The following is a 25,365-nucleotide window of genomic DNA, read 5'->3' on the forward strand; positions in this document are numbered from 1 at the left end:
GGAATGAAAAAGCATTTTTAAGCACTTAGTATGTGCTAGCCTTGGGAATATAAGTACAAACAACAAGATAGAACCTGCCCTCAAGAAATTTAGATTCAAATTGGAGAAGACCACAAATATTGGGAAATGGTGTTCAGGAGGTGGGTTTTGGTCTTGAAAATCAAGGAGATGGTGAAAGGAGAATGACAGTGTTGATATTTTGATTACTATTCTCAGAATAAAGCAATATAAAGGAATGAGAGGGGAGTGGAAAGCAGAAGCATGGCAGGAATATGGCCAGAGAATGTCTAGGGAAAGTAATTGTAAAAAAGAAGGGGGGCTGCATGGTGAGGAGGAACTGGGATTGGAGCCAAAAGGGGGAGTTTGGGAGTTTGGGACTAGTGTCAACTGAGGGAAGTGGGAGAGTGAGCCTGAGGAAATTGATGGAGGAGAAGCACTGGACCTGGATGAAAACCTGAGTTCAAATTTGGCCTCAGACACTTGATACTTACTAGCAGTGTAACCCTGGGCAAGTCACTTCATCCCATTGCCTCACCAAAAAAAAAAAAAAAAATTAAGAAATTGATGGAGGAGAAATCAAAGTAGACATGAGATTAGGTTTGAGGAGATTAGGGGTAGAAGTTGAGGAAAAAAGTAGGGTAGCGCCAGTAACAACTGGATTTAACTGCTCTTGACAATGGACTGTTTATATTTTTTATTCTTCATGAAAACTTTAGTGGGTTTCAGCTCCATAAAATAAGATACGCCTTGGTTCCCACCCCCTCACTTTTCTTGACTCCTTTTGTGGGTTGGGCCCCCCTCCTCTATTGTGTTGTAAACTCCTTGGAGGCAAGGACTGTCTTTTTATTATTTATATGCCTGCTGTTTAGTACAATATCTGGCTATAGTAGGCGTTTACTAAATGTTTATTGGATTGGAATCGGGCAGTTAGGTGGTATTGTGGATAGAGTCCTGGGCCTGGAGTCAGGAAGACCTGAGTTCAAATTCAGCCTCATGTACTAGCAGTATGACTCTTAGCAAATCACTTAGCCTCTGCCTTAGTTTCCTCAACTATTAAAAAAAATTGGAGATAATAATAACATCTACCCTCTAGGTTTGTTGTGAGGATCACATGAGATAATATATGTAAAGTGCTTTGTACACTGCCTGACACATAGTAGGCACTTAATAAATGCTTGTTTCCTTCATTTAATAGTGAGATTGGCCTTAGAATGAGAACGAACTATGTTTAAATTCTACTTTTGGTGGAACTAGATGCATGACTATGAGCGCTTAACCTCTTCGTTCTGTAGTCTAGTGGTATCAAATTCAAATAGAAACCAAGGCCACTAAACTATAAAAATAAGGGATAAGGATCTCTGTGGGCTGTATATTTTCAGAAAAACCGCATATTGATATTAGATATGTTTTATTATATTTTTATTTATTGTGTTAAATATTTCCCAATTATATTTTAATCTAGTTCAGGCTATGCTTGAGAATGTTGTGGGCTGCATGTGGGCCACATATTTGACACCTCTGCTAAGGCATCCCTCTTAAGTCTATAGACTACAGATTGGCAATCCAGTTTTCACATGGAAAAAAATCAGAAGTTTGGACTAAAAAGAAAAAAGACTCATCCACAATCTCTTTATTTGCTTTCCTTTACAGATCATTACTGAATATGAGAAGATCTGCAGCACCAAGTCAATTGCAGGGGAGTCTAGCAAAAAAACCAAGATTTAGACCTCCAGGAAATATTAGCACATCAAATCTGAATGAGAAGATTAATAAGATGGGTCCACATGTTACATTTATTGAGGTAAGGAAAAGTTAAGAAAGCATATTATACATACCGCATATGTTTGATTATATGTCAAGATAAGAAAAATGTTATTTTTAGATTAACAGTAGTTTACTGACTATAGAAAAATTTCAAAATCCGTTGCAAAGTATTTCCCAACAAACATTTTTAGAAGTTGTAATTTAGGAATTTAATAATTTTTCAAAATTTTGAGAAAGAATTAAGAGAACTCTCTTTCTTAAAACTTAACATCTTTATTCCTTCCTTCCTTGTCATTTTATTAAAGCCAATCATTCTCCCTATTGCCCTTGAACCCATTTTCTTCCCTCCTTTTCGACTTTACTTTAGCAATCATTCCCTCTTTCTCATGCTTAGATCTCTTCCTTTCCATTGGCTCCTTATCTGCCTGCAGGAATGCTCCAGCCTTAAGAAAAAAAACCCAACTTCCTTTGACCTTTGTACCTTGTTTGCTACTGTGCCATCTTTTTCCTCCCTTTTATGTACTTGTTCTTGAAAAATTGTCTGGACCTGATGTACTCATTTTCTCCTCAGCCCCTTGCAGTTTGGCTTCCATTTCCATTACTATTTTAAAATTTCTCTTTTAGAGGTCACCAATGATGTTTTACTTGATAAATTTAATGACTTTTAACCAAAAAAAAAAAATCTTTTTCATTACTTTGCATCATTTGACACTATTGATTGACCCTTTTCTTTTGTATATTTTCTCCCTCTTACTCTTCCAAGACACCAAAATTCCTGCTTCTCCTACTTCTCTAATTAAACCACTTTCTGACCCCTTAAGTTGGATTTTCTTTAAGATTCTATGCTCAGTCTTTATCTCTTCACTCTCTTGGTAACCCCATTTATTCCTAGTTTCAGTTCTTCTATGTAAACAATCATTATCTCTAACCTTGATTTTTCTCTTCATTTCCATACTTTAGTATGTTTCTTCCTTTATGAGGCCTGTTCTGCTCAGCTGCTAGTATCTCCCTCTCATAATTTCTTTGTATTTATTTTAAATATATATTGTATATATTTCTTTGTGTACATTTTGTCTTTCTTATAGACTTGCACTTCCATGCACTCTTTTTTCCACAGAAATTGACCTTCTTGCTGTTCTTTGTGCACGTCATTCAATCTTCTATCTTTGCATTGGCTGTCCGCCATGCTTGGAATACATGCCCTTTCACTCCTTGCTCTTGGAATCATCATTTTCCTTTGCACCTCATCTCAAGTACCACTTTCTACATGAGATTATTCCTATTTCCCTCAGCTGCTCACAGTTTTGCTATCCCCAGGGTTATCTTGTATCTATTCTATATCTGTTTTGTACATACCTACTATATATCAGGGCTTCTTAACCTGGGGTCTGTGAATTTAAAAAAAAAATTTTTTTGGTAACTGTACGTCAAGATAATTGGCCTCCAGGCCATCTCTGCTTATATATTGCATCATTTCCTCAAACTCAACCTTTCCAAAATTGAACTTTGTCCAAAAGCCTGCTTTTTCCTCTTTCCCTGTAGTTAGCAATACCACCATTCAGACATCACCTCTTCTATTAAAAAACCTTAATATTATCTTTGACCTTTCCCTCTACTTTTGATGGAAAACAGTAGTAACTTTTAAAAAATGGGGGAAAGAGAAAGGAACTGATAATACCAAAGGCAAAACTTTTATCTATACTATAAAGGGGATTAAACCTTTGGGAAATATAATAATTAGTAGTTAAAAAAAATAAAAATATAACTTGTTTTATTTGCTAATTTTACTAATTGAAATAGTTATAGTTTAAGACAAACTTCATACCTTCTAGACAACAAAATCTAAGATGAAAATAACAGCAAGTAAGTCAAATTTGCTATTTATAATAATAAATGAATTATCAGTTACAGAATGGATCAAGAAACAAAGCTGTTTATAGGGAACACTTTTAGTGCAAAAAGAAATGACTAGGTTAAACTTGGATGATGGATTTAAAATATACATCTGAAAGTTTCAGAAAATCAAGGATTGTAGAAATAATAGCTTGTAGAGTAAAAATTAAATATAAGAGAAAATTAAGAGACAAACGAGAACATCAAAAATAGTGAAAGAAAAAAATAAAAAATGTTTGATGTTTACATACCAATAATTAAATTATAGTAAGAATATATACAAATGTAAGAATAGACAAAACATATTCATAGTAGGGTATCTAAATACTTTGTTATCAGTATGTGACAAAAGAAGACGAACAATAAAGAAATCAGATTTGAACTCTGTGCTTATCTGATAAATTGTAACTAATGGAAATGTGGAAATTAAATAGAAGATGCAAGGAATACACATTCAAGTACATATTGAAACCCTCATTAAAAAAGTCAGATACCACATCATAGAAAAACCCTACTTGAATTTAAGAAGGCAGAAATTATATACACTGTATTTTTAGATCAGTGCAATAAAATTAGAATTAAATAATAACCTGTACAATTATAAAACTATATGGAAACTGAAAATCTACTAAACAGTGATATGTTAAAATATTCAAAAATTAATATTTAAAAGAGTTATATCACATATCAGAATCCATAGGAGGCAGCCAAAGGCTTTCTGAATGGTAAATTTATATCATCAAGTGACTACATCAGTAAGAAATAAAAGAAAAAAAATAAACTTGTATCTAAAATTGCTAGGAGAGGAACAAGGTAATAATTCATTTGAGAATAAAACATTTATGAAAGGTAAGTGGAGTAATAAATAGAAGAGAAAATGGAAGAATAATTGATTTAAAAACTAGTAGTTGTTTCCTAGCTGTGTGACCTTGGGCAAATCACTTAACCCCAATTGCCTCACCAAAAAGAAAAGAAAAACAGTGGTTGATTTTTTTTTGGTGGGGGTAAAGATTAATTAAATTAACAGATCTTCAGAAAATTGAATCAAAAAATGGAACAGAAAATGCAGATCAGCAAAACTGCAGATCAAAAAGTAGATCAAAACAGAGAAGAAATTAAGAATATTAGAGAATACTACACCTAGCTATGTTCTTTTTCAAAAATAAGATTTATTGATGTCTTTTGTTTTTTCACATCGCCATAGTTTCCCCTGTATCCCTTGCTCTCTCTTTTCCAGAGAGCCATTCAAGATAACAAATAGTACTTTTTAAAGACAAAGAGGAAGAAAATCAGCATAAATGATCAATACATTGAGAAAGTCTGAAAATATGAGCAAAGCTTGTGAACTTCTCAGCTACATTCTAACAAATTAGAGAATTTAAGAGAGATAGATAATTATGCACAAAACACTTGTTTCCGGTAGTGACACAACAGGAACTTCTTAATTTAAATAGACTAATCTTAGAGGAAAAAAATAAGACAAATTGGGAAAGAATTACAGAGAAAAAAACAACCAGAACAACCTTCCCTATTTCCTGCCTCACCAAAACGACCACCTGGTTAAGACAGATCACAGCAGCATTCTTTTAAATTTTCTACAAACAATCTCTATATAACATAGATTATAGTTAATATGCAGAAATGGGGGCATTGGCAAATGAATTTTATGAGGCCAATAGTATTGCCTTTTATTCAAAGTAAAGATATCACTAAATATTATAGACCAGTTTCCCCAATAAATATAAATATAGATACTAAATAAAATATTAGCCAAAATAATATAGCACTACACTAAAATTTTATATCCCAAGCAAGCAGGATTTATACTCGGTATACACACTTGGTTCAATATCATAAATACTACCTATGTGAAACATAAACCAAAAAAACCATATCTTATCAATAGATACAGGGAAGGCCTTTGATGAAATCTAATATTCATTCATTATAAAAACACTAAAATATGGATATAGAGGAATATTTATTTAACACCATAAAAATGATCTGCTTTAAACCAATAGTTAACCAATAATGAGTGATGGACAAACAGAAGCATTCCCACTAAGACCAGGTAGAAAGCAAGGAAATTTACTGCTTGTGTTTAGAAATTCTAGCAGTTAAAATAAATCAGATAAAATGTGTTAGAGTAATATTGTAAATGAAGCAGTAAGAATATTTTTTTTGCAGATGATATCATTAGAAAATCTAACTTCCTCAACCAAAAATATTCAGCAAAATCACAGGATACAAGAATGTGCCAAAAATCAACTGTATTCTAATTTGCTAGTAAAAATAAAGCATAATTTTAAAAGCAACACCATTTATAGCAATAAGAAAAACTATCAATTATTTAGGAATGAACTTTTTTAAGAATGCGTCAGACCCATGTAAAGACTACTGTAAAGCTATGATGACCAAAATAAAGGAGGACCTAAATAATTGACAGGACATTCAGATTAGATTAATAGAGTAAAATATTAATATAATAAAAAAGTAAAAATACCTCCAAAATAATTTATGTGTTTTGTGAAATACTAATCAAAATACTAAGGATTTTATTCTAGAACCAGAAAAAAATCATAAGGAAATTTATGTAGAAAAACAAAAAATCATAAGGAAATTTATGTAGAAAAACAATCAGGCACAAACATCAAGGGGGCTCATTGGAGAGAAAAACTGATAAAGGTGGGTTTTTGTACTCAGGCTTTAAAATATATTTCAGAGTGATTATTATCAAAGCTTTGTGCAAAAATTAGATTAGTGAAACAGAGTAGATGGACCAGACATCTGACCAAATTAAAAAAAAAAGATTAGCATTTGCTAATCCCTCAGAAAATGGAAAATGGGAAAAATAATTCACATTTTATGACTATACCTGGGGAAACTGACAATTGGTAGGAAAGAGATGTGGACTCATGCCTTACAACATATACTTCAGAGAATTCCATCTAGATAATATAAAAATAAAAAACCTCTGTAATAATGATAGAAGAAAATGGAATGATGTATATCCCAGTTCCAGCACACAGCACATTGCCTGACACATAGTAGTCTTTTAATAAGTGTTCCTTGTCTTGGAGGGGAAATGCATTTTTCAAAACTATAAGTAGAAAAAGTTAAGGACAAGATAGTCATGTATGACTGTACTACCTAAAAAGGAAAATTTCTTTATAACGACTTTCTTATAAAAATTTCTTTATAACAAATAATTAAATTAAAAAATTGGGAAAAGTATTTACAGTGAACACAAAAAGTTAAAAACTTGTCTAAACTTGATAAAACAGACTAAAAACTATATAGCATGGAAAGATCTGTTAAAAAAAAAAAACACAGGATAACTTCCAGTCCACAATAGATAAATGATCAAGGGTTATAAAGTTTTCAAAAAAGGAAATAAATTACTAATAATCACTTGAAAAATTGCTGAACCGTATTAGTAATCATAGATGCAAATTAAAAAACTTTAAAAACTCATCAATTCCATGCCATATTGTAGAGAAATAGGCACAATAATTTTTTATCATTATTTGGATTTCAGACTTTTGTAGAGCAGTCTGGCCCTACAAATTAAAAGTTATTTTAAAAAAACATACCCTTTGATTCATTAATTCCATTGTTGAATGTATACCATGAAAGTTAGTGAGAACAAAAAACCAGTGCTGTATGCTGAAGGTTTTCATAGCAGCATTTATATGTAATTTCAAAAAACTGAAAGCAACCTAAATGCCTAGTAATAGGAGAATGGTTAAATAGTTTGTGGTACATTAACAGGCAGATAGGTGGTGCCTGACCTGGAGTCAGGAAAATCCAAGTTCAAATCCAGCCTCAGACACTTGCTAGCTGTGTGATCCTGGGCAAGTCATTTAAACCTATTTGCCTTAGTTTCCTTATTTGTAAAATGAGCTGGAAAAGGAAATATCTAACCACTCCAGTATCTTTGCCAGGAAAACCCCAAATAGGATCACAAAGAGTTGGATATGACTGAACCACTATAACATCATTAACATAATGGCATGTTATAGTGCCACTAAAACTGTTAAGTATGGAGAATGCAAAGAACTCTAGAAAGACATTTATGAATAATGTGAAATAACAAAAGCAGAACCAGAGGAATGGAAAGTGCAGTAATTTTGACCACATAAGAAGAAAAATGAATGAAAATGAATGGGCAAAGAATCCTCATGGTGCCTAGTGAAAGTAACTGAAACATTGCTATAATAATTTATACGCTGAAATTAAATGGGCCAAGATGGCAGATTAGAGATAGCAATCTAGCTGAACTCTCAACATTTCCTTCCAAAACAACCTTTAAAAGAATGCCTCAAATAAAATTTTGGAGTGGCAGCGTCAACTAAAGGTTAGAGCGAGACATTTTTCTTGCCTAAGAAAACTCAGGTTGCCAGCAAGAGAGGTCTGTAATATCTAGAGTGCGTGAGGAGAGAACACAAACAGTGGTTGCAAAAGCAGCAGCAGCTTCAGGAGCTCTTGTGAGAGAACATAAGAGCTCTAGACAACTGGTCAGAAAGAGATTACAGGGGAACCCTTTGCTGGCACTGGGTACAGCTGATGTGAATTGGTAACTCTGTTGCCCAAATACTGTTCTGGGATGCAGTTCCAGGGTAGGGAAGAGCATCCCAAGGTCATCGATCACAAAGAAACAGGGGTCCTGCTCTCAGTTTCAAGGCAAAGAGTTGTGCTAGCATAGAACAGGAGAGCAGTTCTCTCCTGGTATCTCTCCCCATACCACCTTGGAAGCATCAAAAACTTTTGCAGATATCTAGGAGTAGCTCTGAAATTAGCAACATGAAAAAGCCTGAAGCTTGGGACAGTGCCTCCCTACATCGAGGTGGGCAGAGCCCAACTTTCATATAAATTCAAAGTGAAGAAATAGGCTGAAAAAATGAACAAACAATAAAAAAAAATTGTAACTGTTAAAAGTTACTGTGGTGGGCAGGGAAGACCAAAACAAACTCAGAAGAGACAACAATGGGAAAACAGCTACAAATAAAGCCTCAGAGAAGAATGCTAATTGGACCCAAGCCCTACAATTCCTAGAGGAGTTAAAGAAAAATAAAAGTGGGAAAGGAAAAATTGGGAAAAGAAAGGAGAGTGATGCAAGAAAATTATGAAAAGAGAATTAATAGTTTGGTAAAAGAGATACAAAAAATACTGAAGAAAATAACATCTTGAAGAACAGAATAAGTCTAATTATAAAAGAGGCACAAAAATTTATTGAAGAAAGAAGTCTTTAAAAAGCAAAAAAAGGCAACATGGAAAAGAAGGTACAAAAATTCACTGATGAAAACAAGTCCTTAAAAAGCAGAATTGGCCAAATGGAAAAAGAGGTACAAAAGCTCACTGAAGAAGATAATTCCTTAAAAATTAGTATTGGGCAAATGAAAGCTAATGAGTCCATGAGACATCAAGGAACAATAAAACAACATCAAAAGAATGAAAAAATAGAAGAAAATGTGAGATCAGAAGAACAACTGACTTGGAAAATAGATCAAGGAGAGATAATTTAATTTAAGAATTATAGAACCACCTGAAGGCCCTGATCAGAATAAGAGCCTAGACATTATATTTCAATTAATTGAAATTAAATTAAAATTAAAAGAATATACCAATATTAAAAGAATATACCAATCACTTCCTGAAAGAGATCCCAAAATGAAAAGTCCCAGAAATATTATAGCCATATTTCAGAGGTCCTAGGTCAAAAAGAAAATACTTTAAGCAGCCAGAAAGAAACAATTAAAATATTGTGGGGTATTTAATGGCTTCTATGGTAAAGAATAGTAGAACTTAGAATATGATATTCTGGAAGGCAAAAGAGCTAGAATTACAACCAAGAATAACCTACCCAGCAAAATTGAGTATAATCCTTCAGGGGGAAAAATGGGTATTTAATGAAATAGGGACTTTAAGGCATTCTTGTTGAAAAAACCAGAGTTGAATAGAAAATTTGACATTCAAACACAAGACTCAAGAGAAATGTGAAAAGATAAACATGAAAGAATAGTCCTAAGGGACTCAATAAAGTTAAACTGTCTATATTCCTGTATGGGAATATAATACATGTAACTCCTAAGAACTTTATCATCATTAAAACAGTTAAAAGGAGTTTACATAGAGGGCATGGGTCTGAGTTAATTATGTTGGAATGATATAAAAAAAAGAAGAGATGAGAAAGAGGGATGTATTGGGAGAAGTGGGAAGAGAGAGGTAGAATTGGAAAATTTTCTCACTTAAAAGGAAGTACTTTTACAGTGGAGGGAAAAATATTGGGGTGGCAGACAATTCTTAAACTTCACTTCTCAGAGTTGGTTCAAAGAGAGTAGAATATATATATATACACACAGTCAATTGTGTAGAGAAATCTAATATACACAATAGGGGAGGGAAAGGTTATAACAGAAAGGGGGGGAAGGAGGGGTGATAAAGAGGGCAAAATAAGAAAGGCAGCGGTGAGAAGCAACAGGTTAAAAAGAGAAGAAATGAGAAAATGAGATGGAGGTAAATAATAATCATAACTGTGAATGGGATGAGCTTACCTATAGAAAGGAAGCGGATAACAGAATGGGTCAGAAACCAGAATTCAACAATATGTTGTTTACAACAGACACACTTGAAACAGAAAGACATACACCGAGTTAAAATAAAGGACTGGAGCAAAATCTAATATGCTTCTGCTTAAGTAAAAAGACAGGAGTAACAATCATGATCTGTTATTTAAAATATGATTCATGTAACTTTGTCAATTTTTGATTTATTTTCCACCAAAATTATTGATACAATCACAATACATATTGTTAATTAAGGAATATAGAAGCTAAACACTGTCCGCAATCCTTCCTTTTCCACTACTTCTTATTTTAATCATCTGTGTATAGGACAGTGCCTACAAAACAATAATCTTGTGATTTTTTGTTCATCTGCTCATTTCTCAGTTCTGCAGCAGCGTAAGCAATTCGCTCAAATACTAAGTAAATTTTATTAGTACATTGTATGTACTACACAGTATATACTTTATACAACACAGAAATGCCATTGGGTAACTAGATTGTACAGTGTATAGGAAAAAGAAAATTTCCCACACCACTTTCTGATGTAGTTTCTAGAATAATCATATAATAGGAAAAGTATGTATTAACCAGAATACATTTAAAAGAAGTAATTTATTTAGATTTTTTTAGATTGATTTCATAGTTATATCAGAAAGCTGATTGTTTGGTTATTTTACTCATCAAACCTAACAAAATCATTATTTTTGAAGAACGCAAGAACCTTAAAATACTGGAGCATCTGGGTGGCACAATGGGTAGTGCATTGTCCCTGGAGTCAGGAGGACCTGAGTTCAAATCCAGCCTCAGACACTTGGTACTTAGTAGCTGTGTGACCCTGGGCAAGTCACTTAGCCCCATTGCCTAGCAAAAACAAAACAAAACAAAACAAAAAACCTTAAAGTATTATGCTAGGCTTTCTTTTTGTGTCTTAATTCATAGATGAAAAAAAGTTTTAAATTCTTAATTGGCGTCCATTTAGAATGAATTTAGAAAATATTCTTTATTTGTAGAATAAATTACTGCTGTTAAAGATGACTTTTTGTTTGAAAGGTGTGAGTGAGAGAGAGAGAGGGAGGGAGGAGGGGAGGGAAGGAGAGGGAAGGAGGAATTGTGTTCATAAATTTTCCAGTGCAACTTTGCCTCTTTAGCAAAATACCCCCCCCAAAATATTGAAAGCCTTGAAATTTATTGTAATTGGCATTATAGATATATGATGTTGGATGCTCATGTCACAGCCGAATTTTTTAAAGCAATTGAGCTGTCCCATGCACTTGATATTGAGAAATCAGGCAAGGATTTGATCTAGTAGTACTTCGCCTGTTATTGTAACCTATTTACAAACTTGTCTTTATATCTTACACTATAGTTAAGGTTATAATCCTGATTCTGTGATTAAACTTTAAATATCTGATAAAAATGAAATTGTTTTAGGATATTTAAAAGTTCTGGTTTTAAAAAATTTTTCATTTTTATTTATCCTTTTTATGGATTAGATACACATAAAAGTGGCAGTACCTTATAAGAACCTCACAAGATATTTGTAATAATGAAACTTAATATGGTTTGAGAAGTTAGAAATAATATTTATGTTGGGATACATTTTGTTTTCTTAGGTTGGTACAACTAAAAATCCTCAGCTGCATTTGCAACCTGATTCTGGAATTTGTAATTCTGTTTTAAGTGCTGCAACTTCTGAGGAATCTGCTAAAGAAAAAAATGATGTGGGTAAGTCTACTGGAAATTAAGGCACCTGGAGAGGTGTCAGTGAATACAACTAATACAAGTAAAGCAGTCTGTGTACATATATGATGACTACGTATATGCTAAGCCTGAAGACCATACTGGCCTTTGGATTAGTTTTTTGATTTTTTGATAATTTTAAAAATAACGCTGTTATTTTGTACGTAGTTTATTATTGATGTCTCAATTTAATTTCTAGTGATTAGATTAACAGCCTTGCAATTTCCTCTATAATAAACTAGAGTGTTTTTTGTGAAGTACAAGAAGTCAAATAATCCTATCATCACTAAATATTTAAAGGTTTGATATACTTCTTATGTATTCAGTTTTTGTGAGAAGTATGTTAATTGGATTTATTTCAGAGGCAAACATTGTTTTTACCTTTTTGGCAATAGGAGCAACTAAGGATTTCTGAATTTATGGCTATGCATATGGGATATTGTTTTGATAGCTCTGTGAAGGATGAATTGGAGAGAGGAGTGATTGGAGCTAGGAAGTCCAATTAGCAGGCAACCACAATAGAATAAATGGAAAAAGCTAAAGGCATAATTGAGAGTAGTTGCAGTGGGAATGAAAAGGATATTGTGGAGGCAAATCGATAGAATTTGCCAACTCATTGGAGATAACAGAATTAGGGAAACATCAGTTAGATGATTTTGATGTTTCAGTTTCGGAATACTGGAAGAGGTTGGTATTGCTGTCAGCTGAAATAGAGAAACTTATATGGACAAGTTTGGGAGGCAGTTTTAGACATTTGTAGTTTGAAGTGCCAAAATGCCATCTAGGGTATAGTGGTTCAGCTTGTTTGGAAATATAAGATTGGAAGTTAGGGGAGAGTTCAGGATTGGTTATATAGATTTGGGTGTCATAATAATAACTCATATTTTTATAGCATTCTAAAATTTGTAAGGTTTATTTATAACCATGTGAACCATAAATAATGTAATTATTATCCTAAATTTACGGATGAGGAAACTGAAGGTCTGAGAGGTTAAATGCCCAGGGTCACTCAGCTAGAAGTATTTTGAGAGAGAATACAGACTTCCTTGTTTTGACTTTCAAGCCTGGAACTTCTGATTCTAAAATTTCATCATTTAAAGTTGAGCACTATCAAAAGAAAAACTGTGATTTGTTTTGTGATAGAAAAGATTACTAAAATTACCTTGTCACCTTTTGACAGTTAGGTTAGCTTAAGATGTTTGGAGTTTGTGATGCATTTAATAAATAAAGCAAAGCTTTCTCAAATGTTTCAAAATAATATCTTATTTTGGTTGAATAAATAAATAGATATAATTTAAAAGTCTATCCAGACTGGCTAGAAATTGGTTAGTGAATAAATATAGTTCCTGAGATATAGATCCATATGAATATAGCTTGATAATCTTTCACTTGGTAATTTTTTGAAGTCTTTTAATATATTGGAGTACTGTGGAAGCATATATCTGAATTCAGCTGTGAAAGGCTTTAATTAATGTAGGTTGAGCCTTTATTATCTCATAAGCTATCAGAGTACTTCCTTAGTATGTATGCTGCTTCTGGGTTCCTAGTCTAGAGGTGTGCTGAAGCCAGTTCATACTGGTTGGTTAGAGCTGTTTGTTGAGTTTTCAGTATTTTTACCTTTCAGCATTTATACCTTGGATATCTGCAAATGTTACAAATGGAAGTTTGTTTGTTTTGTTGATTGTCTAGACTTAAGAAGGTGATAAAGAAGATATTAATAATGCAAATTAAAGTTAAGAGGTTGTGTGTGTTGTACATCCCCTCCCCTCTCTGGGGAGCTGGTTGTTAAAACATTTATTAGAATATTCTGCTAGTAACTACTACTAGAAGATTTAAAAGATTGAAGTTGATATTGTCCATGATATTTAGTTTTCTCTTTTTCTGATTATGTGGATGCCTTTCCCTCCACCTCCCACCATAACCTGCTCCCCACAGTGACTAATCTCCACTACTGTTACTTTATTTTATAAAATTGCAGTTTATTTTGTTTTGTCTGTTTTGTGTTTCAGCCATGTTTTATGTTTGTCTTTCTGTTTTTTGGCCCCACCCCAGTTTCCTTTCTTTGGTCCCAAAGAAAAGAGTTGAGTTAAGATAGAAGTTTTTAATTCGTTTTATTGAACTCTTAACCCCTTTTCTGGCCAGATTAATTTAGGGAAAGGGTATGTTGAGGTGATGGTGGGGGGAGGGGCAGGCAAGATTTGTGCCTTCCATTCAGAGAGAGAGGTTTACCAAGGAAAATAATTTCTTTTCTGATACAGTCACTGACTACATGTGCCAGCTCCTTGACTCTCTGTTTACTTATATAGTTAATATAATTTAGAGTCTGTGAGGGATACAGGATGGTCTTGGATTTACAGAGTCATGGAGTATTGGTAATAGCTAGCTTTGGGACTGTGAGCATGTGGCTTAACTCCTTTGAACCTCAGTTTCCTCATCTATAAAATGGGGATAATAATAATGGTGGTACTGTTCTGAGTCTCAAAATAATAAATGTAAAGCACCTGATACTAGAATTCCTTAAGGGGGAGGAACTGGAAGGACCCTGAAGGAAAAAAAAAAACTCAAGAAACTCCCAAATGGTACACAAATGTCGTTTTTGTATATTAACTTATGTCCTCTTGACAGATCTAAAGTTGGTATGCCACAGGCATTGTACATAAAGAAGTTAAGCAAGAAATGTTAACAGGATATCTAGGTTAACACAAGGTGTCCCAGAAGTCCTAAAGCTGTACTCAGACTTTGGGAACCTCCTGTTTGTTGAGAAAAGTTTTTTTCAATTCAGTAAATTAATTTATTTTGTAGCCGTATGGTTTGATATAAAAATTGTTTTGATACAACTCTGTCTTTAAATGTAGTTTCTTACTCTTAATTCATAAACCAAATGTAGCTTATTAAATTAAATTGAACAAAATCAAGCACATTCTTCGTGCCACCCACCATGTTAAATGCTGGGGATATAAAGACAAAAACATAATTATCATTGTTCCCAAGGAGATTATGTATGAATTTCACTTTTGAGGCTTGTTAAATGTAGTCTGTACAAAGATGATTTGATATTCTTTGGGTCCATAGTTTTGGATGTAACATCCTTTGAAATATTTATTTTGGAATTCATTTCAGTGTTCCAAGATCCATGATTGCAGCAATGCCTCCATTCCTGTGTAGATGATCTTGATGATTGTTGAGGTTACAAGAAATTGATTATCTCCTAGACAATCTTATTGGCTTCTCAAAACCTAGAAAAGTCATCAGATACCATATGTTATTAGGGTTTTTTTTTTAGCTTAGGAGGACTTTCTTGAAGTCTTTACATCTTGAATTCCATTGAGTACAGAGGGTCACTTTCATGCCATGATGAAGCACTGGAATTGGACTTTAGTGAAAGAATTTGGAATTAATTTCATTTTCTTGAGCTGCATTATATAATAGTACTGTGGGGTTTTTTTTAAACTTATTTTGAGTAATAGAAAATCCAGAGACTGATCATTAGAATTTGTTTAAGCTGAACTCAGTTCTTTAGTTTAGTTTAGTTATTTTGCCATATTGGATTTTTATGTCCTTTTACTTCTTTTTTGTTGTTATTTGTAAATTTGGTAAATGGGATACTGAAAAAGTCAATCGTATATATAATTTTCTTGAGTTTCTCTGGTAATGTAAATACAGTATAAGTCACTTAACTTTGTTAAACATACTATAGGAAATACTTTGTTAATTATTTCTACCATCATTTAATTTCCTGCTTTAGTATCATAATTTTCAAGTCCTTGATTATACTCAAAATATTGAAATAAAAGAATTTTCTATTTCTAAAAATGCTTTTGATTTTATAACTGTATTTTGTAGTGTAAAATTTAATTGGGGGTAGTGGTGGTATATCTTTGGGGATGCCTTTCTTCAGTGCTCAGTTTAGTTTTTTTGATGTATATTATCTAAAGAAGCATTCAGGGGCAGCTGGGTGGTGCAGTAGATAGAGCACCGGCCCTGAAGTCAGGAGGACCTGAGTTCAAATTTGGCCTCAGACCAAACACTTGACACTTATTAGCTATGTGACCCTGGGCAAGTCACTTAACCCCAAATGTCTAAAAAAAAAAGCATTTAAATGAGAACTATATTACAATCACTGACCTAATTTGACTAATATTTTGAGTAAGTGCTTTCTGTTTAAAGTACATAAAATCATTACAATAATAGAAGGAAATAACAAGTATGTATTACTTAAAGTTTTTAAAATCAGCGTATTTGATTTCCTACATTCACATGGGTGAAGCAATAAAATTAAACAATAACTAGATTTATTTTCATTATGTTAGTATGTTTGTTTTCTGTGCAGATTGAAAACTCAAGGGCTCCTTTCCCCATTAATAATCCTTTAATAAAGTTAACCTATTGTAAATGCTAATTTCTTACTGATAGTTGAACAAAGTTGAGTTGGGCGAAGACAACTATGCTCTCTAGGCAAAGTTTGAAAATTGTGTTGTGGCTGTGTTATCCACTGAAAACTATAACATAACATAGACTATAACATAACATAGACAACATAGTCAACAAAGAAATACCTCTTTGTCATAGTGGAATTTTTGTAACCTTTAAAAATATGTATATTTACAAAAAATAATAATGTATCCGTTATTAACCATCTCTCCCTTCATCCCACAAATTGTGCTCTAAGTGACTGATCAAGTTGCTTACTCCTAATTTTGGCTGTGTGACAAATTATACCATCAAATAAGTTTTGTTGATATATACCAGAAGAACAGCTGCCAAATTGAAGCACCATTTAATTTATAATTTGAAAGCTTGGTGTGCAGATAACTAGGGAACTCTTGAACTGTAATGATGTTTATGGGACAGTTGATAGAATATGAACTTAGACTCACAAAGTCTATGTTAACTCCCACCTGACACTAGTGAGTGACCATTAAATACATCACTGAACCTTTTTCAGCTTTAGTTTCCTTATCTCTAAAATGAGGATAATAATACAGTACTTTCCTTACAAGCTCGTTGTGAAGCTTAAGTAAAAATAATAATATATATAAAGTGTTTTACAAACCTTAAAGCACTAAAGGTCAGTTATTATGGTACATATATTTTCTCCTTTTTTTTAGGCAATTGGGGTTAAGTGACTTGCCCAGGGTCACACAGCTAGTAAGTGTCAAGTGTCTGAGGCTGAATTTGAACTCAGGTCCTCCTGACTTCAGGACTGGTGCTTTATCCACTGCATCACCTAGCTGCCCCTATTTTCTCCTTTCTTCAAAAAAATTTTTAAATTTTTTTGCTTTTATGTCACTTTTATTTCTCAATAGGTGCTTTTCCCACTCTCAACCAGTAAGCCATCCGTTGTCACAAAGCATAAAAAAGGAATAGAAAATAAATAGTTCAACAAAACTAAACAGTCCATTAACCAAGTATGACAATTTACACATCAAATTTACAAACAATGTTACATATCCGTAGTTCTCCCTTCTTCTAATGAAGGAAGGGAGGTGAATTTTCTTATTTCTTTTTTGAGAAGGAGCTTGGTAATTTTTACATAAGAAATTTTATCTTTGATCTCCTTGGAATATATGCCTAGTGTTGACATCTTAGTCACTTCATGTTAGCATAATCTTAAATTACTTTTCAGAAAAATGCTATCTCCTTCCAGAGAGAGAATTGATGAACTCTGAGTACAGATTGAAGCATACTTTATTCACTTACTTTATTTTTCTGAACATGGCTAATTTGGAAATGTTTTGCATGACTTCACTAGTATAATTAATATATTGTTTGCCTTCTCAGTGAGTAGACGAGGTGCTGGAAAAAGGGAGAGAATTGGGAACTCAAAATTTAAAAAAAATGAATCCTAAAATAAAGTATAATTCTTTTTAAAAAAATTACTTTTCAGAATGGTGGTACTAATTCACATCTCCAACAATATATTTAGTGTGCTTTCAGCAATTATGAGACAGACCCAATATTGTCTTTCCACAGCCATTTCAATGTTGTTTGTTTCTATGCTTTTTCATCTTTGTCAACTTGCTGATGTGAGGTGAAACCTCTGAGTTCTTTTTACATTTTTCTCATTAGTTATTTGGAGCAGTCTTTTACATTGCTGTTAATAATTTGCCATTCTTCTTTTGAGAACTGTTGTTATTCTTTGACCATTATTTCTCTTGGTCTTACACGTTTGTGTTAGATCTTTGTATTTTTTGGATATCAGACCCCATCAGATATTTGATATAAAGATTTTTTTTCTTAATTGACAGTTCCCCTTTTTTATATCATTGCATTGATTTTGATTTTTCAAAAGCTCTTTAATGTTATAATTCATACAACACATTTTCGTGAGTTCACTTTCAACTCTGACTGAAATATTGTATAATAGTTACTTCTAGAGTTTTTTAAATGTATTGTTTTTGTGGATATTATAGAAAATGTATTAAATCTCATTTTTGTTTAAATTCAACTTTTATATATTAAATCTGTGATTTTGTTTGGAATAAGTGAGATCTTTTAGTTGATTTTTCAAGGTACATCAGTCATGACAATAGTTAATGTTTACAGACAATTAAAAAATTGTGTGATTGTTAGTTCTATCTTTCTCTGTTTCTACCACTTTACCCTAGTTACTGTAGAAATGGAAGGGAGTCACATGGTACTGAGTGTCATTTTGTGTTTTTGTTTCATGGGTTGCTATTATCAAATAATTCATTATTGAGTTGCCAGTCTACGAGTAATGAGCCTTTTTCTACTTAGCTAGTTTGTTCTCAGAAAGAAGATGCATTTTGTCACTGATAGAACTGCTCCAGGGTTTATGTTCCACTAATACAGCCTTGAACTATCTGGAATTACCTCAATACCATCATGGGGCAACATTTTTGTACACCTTACTTGGTATATGTTCTCTTTACATTTATTCTGTATATGCACTGTGTATGTGTGATTAATCTCCCTGTTATTTCCCTCTTGCTTAGAATGTAAGCTCTATGTAAATAAGGATTGTTTCATTCATTATCTTTGTATCCCCAGTGCCTTGCACAGTGCCTGGCACATGGTAGGAGCTTACTAAATACTTATGGATTGATTTATTCTGTTCTTGATATTGTCCTTATTGAAGTTCTGTCACCAGTAGCAGATACCTGATTTCTTGGCTTCCTGTCAGTGTTGTAAAGAGTTTCTCTAAACTAAATGACATCATTGATGCTAGTTTGGCTGATGCTCTGTTGGACTCATTTCAAGAATTTCCAAGTATCTGAATCTAACCAGAGTCATCTTCTGGTGCTGTTATATGCCAGCAAATCTTAAAGTACAATAATCTTCAAGGATTCAAGTTGCCTTTCACCCAGAGAACAATTGAAAGACTCATTGGACATAAATAGGTTATGAGTATTAAAAATGATGAATTACATGTATTAAATGGCATAAAACATATAATCAAAGAACTATATGACTAGAAAAGGATGTGAGCCGATTATGTAAAGAGAATGAAGAATAATGGATGGCTAATCTTCTTGCTGCGTTGGTACCAATGTAATGTCAAGAGGTCAAGAATAATGCCCCTGGCATGTTGGGTAAAAATCCTACAAAAGCCTGTGAATTCATGGGGCCAACTGGAACAATGTACCATTGGTGGGATGTATAACTTTTTGATATCAGTGAAATCATCTGTTGAGGTACTGAAGTATATCAGTCATGCACCAGTATTTCTGAGCTAAATATAATCTTGAGTTATAGAATTAACGTAACTGGTTATTAATAAGTTGTAGCAGTGTTGCATGAAATTAGCAACATAAATAGTCATTATTTTAAATTATTATTTTATTTAAAGTAGGCCTTAGAATAAGGAAGACATGGGTTGAAGTATTCCCCTGGCAAGGATACTGACTGTGAGACTGGGCAAGTCACTTAGCCTCATAGTGCCTAGGCCATCTCTAAGACTAGAAGTTGTAGAGTATGTTGATCTGAATTGGTATCAGGAGTTTCCTATTTTTTTTTTCTTAGAGTCTTCTGTGTATTTATTGTTTTACAGCAGAATGCCCAACACAGATCATCATAACTGCCAAATAGTCAGCTGTGCAGAATAGTATATATAGTGCTTAAGTACAAATGAGAGACATAATTTTTTTAAATAAATACTTAAACACAAATTTATGGTCCTACAAAAGAGTATTTTAACTAGATGGTCTAAGTTGATCTGCCTCCTTGGACCCACAGTAACAGTTTTTTCCCAAAAAACCAATAGAATCAATATATGGAATCATCATCAGTTCCACTGTGTGAATAATGGGTCACAATAAATGAGTCCCTTTTTCTAAGAGCGTTTCCTGGCTCCCCTACAACCATGATCTGGCCTGGATAAAAAGACAACAGGAATTTCTTGAAGGTCAGTAGTCCAAAATGCTAAGTATGGTTAAGTATTCTACATGATCTATAGTCACTGGTTCTTTTAGTTAGGATGTACTTAGATTATTTTCTTCAATTCATCGTACAGGACAAGCATGAAAGCTCCACCCATGCCTCTAAGAACATTGGACCAGGCACCCTTGAAGAAAGCTTTGCCACCCTCATCTTTAGCAGTCTTTCTCCAGCAGTCATTTGTCCCAGTGTCCATGATATCAGCTCCTTTGCGTCCAGACTGCATCATCATTCGCCGCCTTACTGTATCAAAGGGATGGGAGACCACACCTGCTACAGCAGTCACTGTTTGGGCAATCATCCAACTTATCACAATATAAGTGTTCTTGGGATCTGGGAGCATACCTTTTGCTGTGTCATAGATTCCAAAGTAAGCTGCTCTGTAGATAATGATACCCTGCACTGAGACATTGAAACCTTGATACAAGCCACGAATTCCATCAGACTTGGTGATTTTCACCAGGCAGTCTCCCAGGCCTTTGAATTCTCTCTCAGTGCCAGATTTCCCAACATCGGCTGCCAACCGGGTTCTCACAAAATCCAAGGGGTAGACAAAGAAGAGAGAAGTGGCTGCAGCTGCACCACCAGAGGCAAGATTGCCAGCAAAATACCTCCAAAACTGTGTGTGCTTGTCCACTCCTCCCAAAAACACCTGCTTATACTTATCCTTAAAGGCAAAGTTAAGGGCCTGAGTGGGGAAATATCTGATGACATTTGCTAAGTTACCCCACCAGAAGGAAAGGACCCCTTGTTCCTTTGGAATTCGGACTATACAATCCATTATGCCTTTGTACTGCTTATCTGCAGCAATTTGTTTACTTGCATGCAGCACCTGCAATAATAGCTTCACTCTCTCAATGGGGGCCACCACAGTCTTGGAGATGGCAGCGGCGATGCCACCGGCCAGGAAGTCCTTGGAGAAGGAGATGGCCTGTTCCGTCATGGTTACGAGAGGGAGAAGGTGTTGGAGTTGGAGAAGGAAAGCCAGAGAGAGAGGGCCGAAAGCTGGGAAACTCGCTGCTGCCTGCACAGCCACTTGTTGCAGCTCAGAACGAAAGGCAGGAGTTTCCTTACTGACAGTTCACTACCAGTGAAATTCATTCATTGACTCAAAAAACTCATTAAATGAATGAATTTGTAATTTTTTCAGAAAAAATAAATTTTGTTTTTGAACTTTTTCTTTCATTTTAGCATGACACTTGTAAAATGTAAATGTGGACTAATATTCAGAGCAACTACCTGTTCTAAATTTAATGATCAAGGACTGTTTAAAGTACTTGATAAAAATAAAATAGATTGAAGAACAAAATTAGTGACTAAGTCTTCACAGATTGCTCTTAAACAAATCAAGAGGCTGTACTGGTTTTTAATTATTGTGTACAGTTCTTTGCTAAAAGAAGCTCTCTTATAGAACCCTGGGAAGGATTTGAAGGACTTTGAAAATTAGGGAAATATATTAATGAAAGTTTAAGTACTGCAGGCATTTATACTGCTCATTTGTGCCATTCTCCTAAAAATAAAAATAAAAAAAATACATATACTTATTTGTTACATAAAAACAAAGCTAAAGATAGAAGATACTACTGTAGAAGGAAGACATAAATATGTAAAGAATTAATTCTCAATGGAAATGTTTGGAAGATTTTTTTAAAAACATTTATTTATTTATTTATTTATTCATTCATTCATTTATTTATTTATTTGCAACACTTACACTTCTCACTGTATTCTTCTTCTTGCTCCCTTCCAGAGAGCCATCCCTTATAATAAAGTTTCAAGAAGGGAAGAAAGAAAATAAAGAATTCTTCCAAACTAGACTACATATTAAAAAAGTCTGATGTTATATTCAGAATCTCTCACTTGTGGTCTCCTGCTTCCATAAAGGAGTGGGAAGTAGTAGCTTCTCTGTGGTGAGTCTTAGCCTAGTCATCATAATTCTGCAGCATTCAGTTTCAATTCTTTCCATTTGCATTGTCATATTCATTATTTACATGGTTTTCCTGCTTCTACTTATTTCACTTTGTATCAGTTTAAATAAGTCTTTTCATACTTAGCCATATTTAACATGCTTATTATTTCTAATAAGATAGTAATATTGCATTATATTCTTGTACTACATTGTTGAGCAATTCCCAGTTGATGAATTTCCACTTTGTTTCCAGTTCTTTGCTACCACAAGAAGTGCTGCTGTATTTTGGAGTATATGGGGCTTTTGGGAGGCAATTTTTCAAAGGCTTATTTCAATAATAAATCATCATCATCATCATCTATTCATTCATTCTGCATGTGTTGATTTCCTAATGCCTTTCAGGGTTAGTAATTGTGCATAAGGGGCTGCTAGGTGATGCAGTAGATGGAGTGTTGGGCCTGGAGTTAGGAAGAGTCATCTTAGGATCAAATCTGGCCTCAGACAGTTACTAACTGTGTAACCTTGGGCAAGTCACTTAACCCTGTTTGCCTCAGTTTCTTCATCTGGAGAATGAGCTGGAGAAGGAAATGGCAAACCACTCAATATCTTTGCTAAGAAAACCCCAAATGGGGTCACGGAGAATTGAACGTGACTGAAAGGACTGAACCAACAACAACATTGTGCATAATCCAAAATTCCATGAGACAGGGTTCCTGATGTCAAGTGGCTTACAGTCAAATAGGGGAGATAAGACTGTACACAAAGTACTTTTAAAACTACTACTGATTGTCATAGCAGAATAAATCTAAGTGTGATTTATAAAGAGCAAATAAGGTAGGGTTAATTCTGATTGAAGTGATCAGGAAGGGAATCCTAATAAAGATGAATTTTGATTAAAAACATTTTTTTTCAACTTCCAAACAAAATGAGTTTTTCCATATACATGACAGAACAGAAAAAGAGGATTAGAGGTGAAATTTGAAAGAAGCTACGTTTCTTTGTTTCTTTAAGGAGATTCCATTTTGTTTTAATGTTACTTCAGTTATCTTGAATAGATAATTTATCATGTAATCAATGGAGGGTAGAATTGTATCTTAATAAATGGGACTTCATATATTATAAGAATACACTGGATATTAAAATTTTGAATTATTTGAGACATGATAATATAAAAATTCATAATAGTTTTTATATTTTTTATGAAAGAAAATTTAGATATGTCAAACTGCTTAGCATATTCTTTTGAAAAACCAAGAAAACCTCTTTTCTAATGAATAGCACTGTTATTAATATGTAAAACTTTCTCATGAATTCTGATTATATTATGGAACTATGAAATCCTAGCTATTTAAAAACTTTTAGCATCAAAGATTGAGGCCAATGAAAATAATTTAAATTTTTCCACCATCTAGCTGTTGAAGCAAAAACATGCTTTAGTGTTTGCAAATGAAAGACTGTAGAAAAGGTATTTATGTGGTTTTTAGTTTATTGTGAATAGTCTGAGATCTTATTTTTCATTTTGAATATTTATGTGCATATAAATACTAGAAGTTGGTTAGAAGCAAAAGATCTCACCATAAGGATTGGATAGAGTAGGTCAGTCAAGCCTAAGAGGAGAGACTATACTGGAGAAGAAGGTTTTCAAGTGTTAAATGCAGTTGGGAAGTTGAGAAGGATGAGCATTTACATTGGTGTCTCTGCGGAGCAGTTTCACCTGGGGGGTTGAAAGCCAAACTGCAATGAGTTGAAAAATGAGAGAAAAGGAAGTGGAGGCAATAAGGGTAGACAGATTTTATTTTAGGAGTATCTGAAAGGGAGGAGAGAGGTTGGAGGATAGCTTAAGGGGAGGAGGGATGGTAGTGTTAAGTGAGGATTTTTTTAAGGGTGGGTGAAACTAGAGTAGGCAGGTGGTGAAGTGGATAGAGCCCTGGACCTGGAATCAGAAAGACTTGAGTTCAGATATGGCCTCAGATACTTACTATCTGTGTGACCTTATGCAGGTCACTTAATCTCCATTTGCCTCATTGTCTTTAGCTATAAAATGGGATTACAATAGTACCTACTTTCCAAAGTTGTAGTGTTTGTGAAATTTGTAAAATAGTATACTGCCTGGCATGTTGTATATGTAAATGCTAACTATTTTTAAATATTTATTTTTTTCAGGCATGTTTATAGGTGACAGGAAATACGTAGAAGGGAGAAGCCTAAGGATAAGAAAAAGAGGGAGAGACAGAGAGAAAGGGAGAGTATGACTGTAGGAGCTATCCACTGTAGGAGATAGGCTCAAGAATCCATGCCGAGGGTTTGGCCTTGGATCAGACTGCCTCTTTATCAGAGACTGCAGCAAAGAAGGAGAGAATGGGACCATCTAATGTTATTCCTTTCCTTACCTTCTTTTGGATTCTTGAGTAAATTCATTTCTCTAGTTCAGTGGTTCTCAAAGTGTGATCTAGGGATTACTTGGGTCCCTGAGACTCTTTCTTGGGGGTCCTAGATACCATAATTGTTTTCATAATAATACTAGGAAATTTTAGTTTTGAATATGGTAAATATCAATATATATAACCCAAATAAACAAAAGCACTTGGGGATGTAAATAATTTTTAAGAGTGTAAAAGGTTTCTGAATAAAATGTTTGAGATTTGCTGCTCTAGTAATAGTCAACTCACCAATAATACTTTTTAAAAATACTGTTGGTTCCAGATTGCATGCTGTCTTGGGGAGGGGGAGGGGCAAGGAGAGGGGAAAATTTACAACTTAAAATCTAATAAAAGTGAATGTTGAAAATAAAAAATTAATTAATAAAAAAATAAAAAAAGAAAGTAATGAAAAAATTTTAAAAACCCCATAGATCCAGATTTCTGGGCAGCCAGTTTATGACTGAGCCACTGCCTATGTTTGCCTATGAAACTTAAGGGTTGGGGACTCACATGCCTACATGTGTCTCAATAATAAACTGCTTGGCTTGCCAAAGACAAAATACACAAAATGCAGAGGTTTACTGTTCACATAGTCTACCACCAAGGAATTCCCTTGCAAAGGACGTAGCCACCTTATGGCATTACTTGATCCTTTGATCTGGACCCTGGCTTGCAA

At 33.9% G+C, this 25,365-nt stretch overlaps 2 protein-coding genes across 2 annotated transcripts in view; one reads left to right on the top strand and one right to left on the bottom strand.

Annotated features, from left to right (window-relative positions):
• Positions 1-25,365, top strand: part of RAD54B (RAD54 homolog B) — a 128,063-nt gene that overhangs the window by 6,135 nt on the left and 96,563 nt on the right. The window contains exons 2-3 of the mRNA XM_027856979.1: positions 1,651-1,801; positions 11,837-11,948. Coding sequence (XP_027712780.1) covers positions 1,664-1,801; positions 11,837-11,948 — 250 coding nt within the window. The 5' untranslated portion in view covers positions 1,651-1,663. The remainder of the gene's footprint in view (positions 1-1,650; positions 1,802-11,836; positions 11,949-25,365) is intronic.
• Positions 20,407-21,318, bottom strand: LOC114039291 (ADP/ATP translocase 3-like). Its single transcript, XM_027856981.1, has one exon. It carries the CDS (start codon positions 21,301-21,303, stop codon positions 20,407-20,409), a length of 897 nt encoding a protein of 298 aa, XP_027712782.1. The 5' UTR covers positions 21,304-21,318.

The sequence above is a fragment of the Vombatus ursinus genome, unplaced genomic scaffold (genome assembly GCF_900497805.2).
Source record: "Vombatus ursinus unplaced genomic scaffold, bare-nosed wombat genome assembly UNPS02011767.1, whole genome shotgun sequence".
Taxonomy (NCBI): Eukaryota; Metazoa; Chordata; class Mammalia; order Diprotodontia; family Vombatidae; genus Vombatus; species Vombatus ursinus.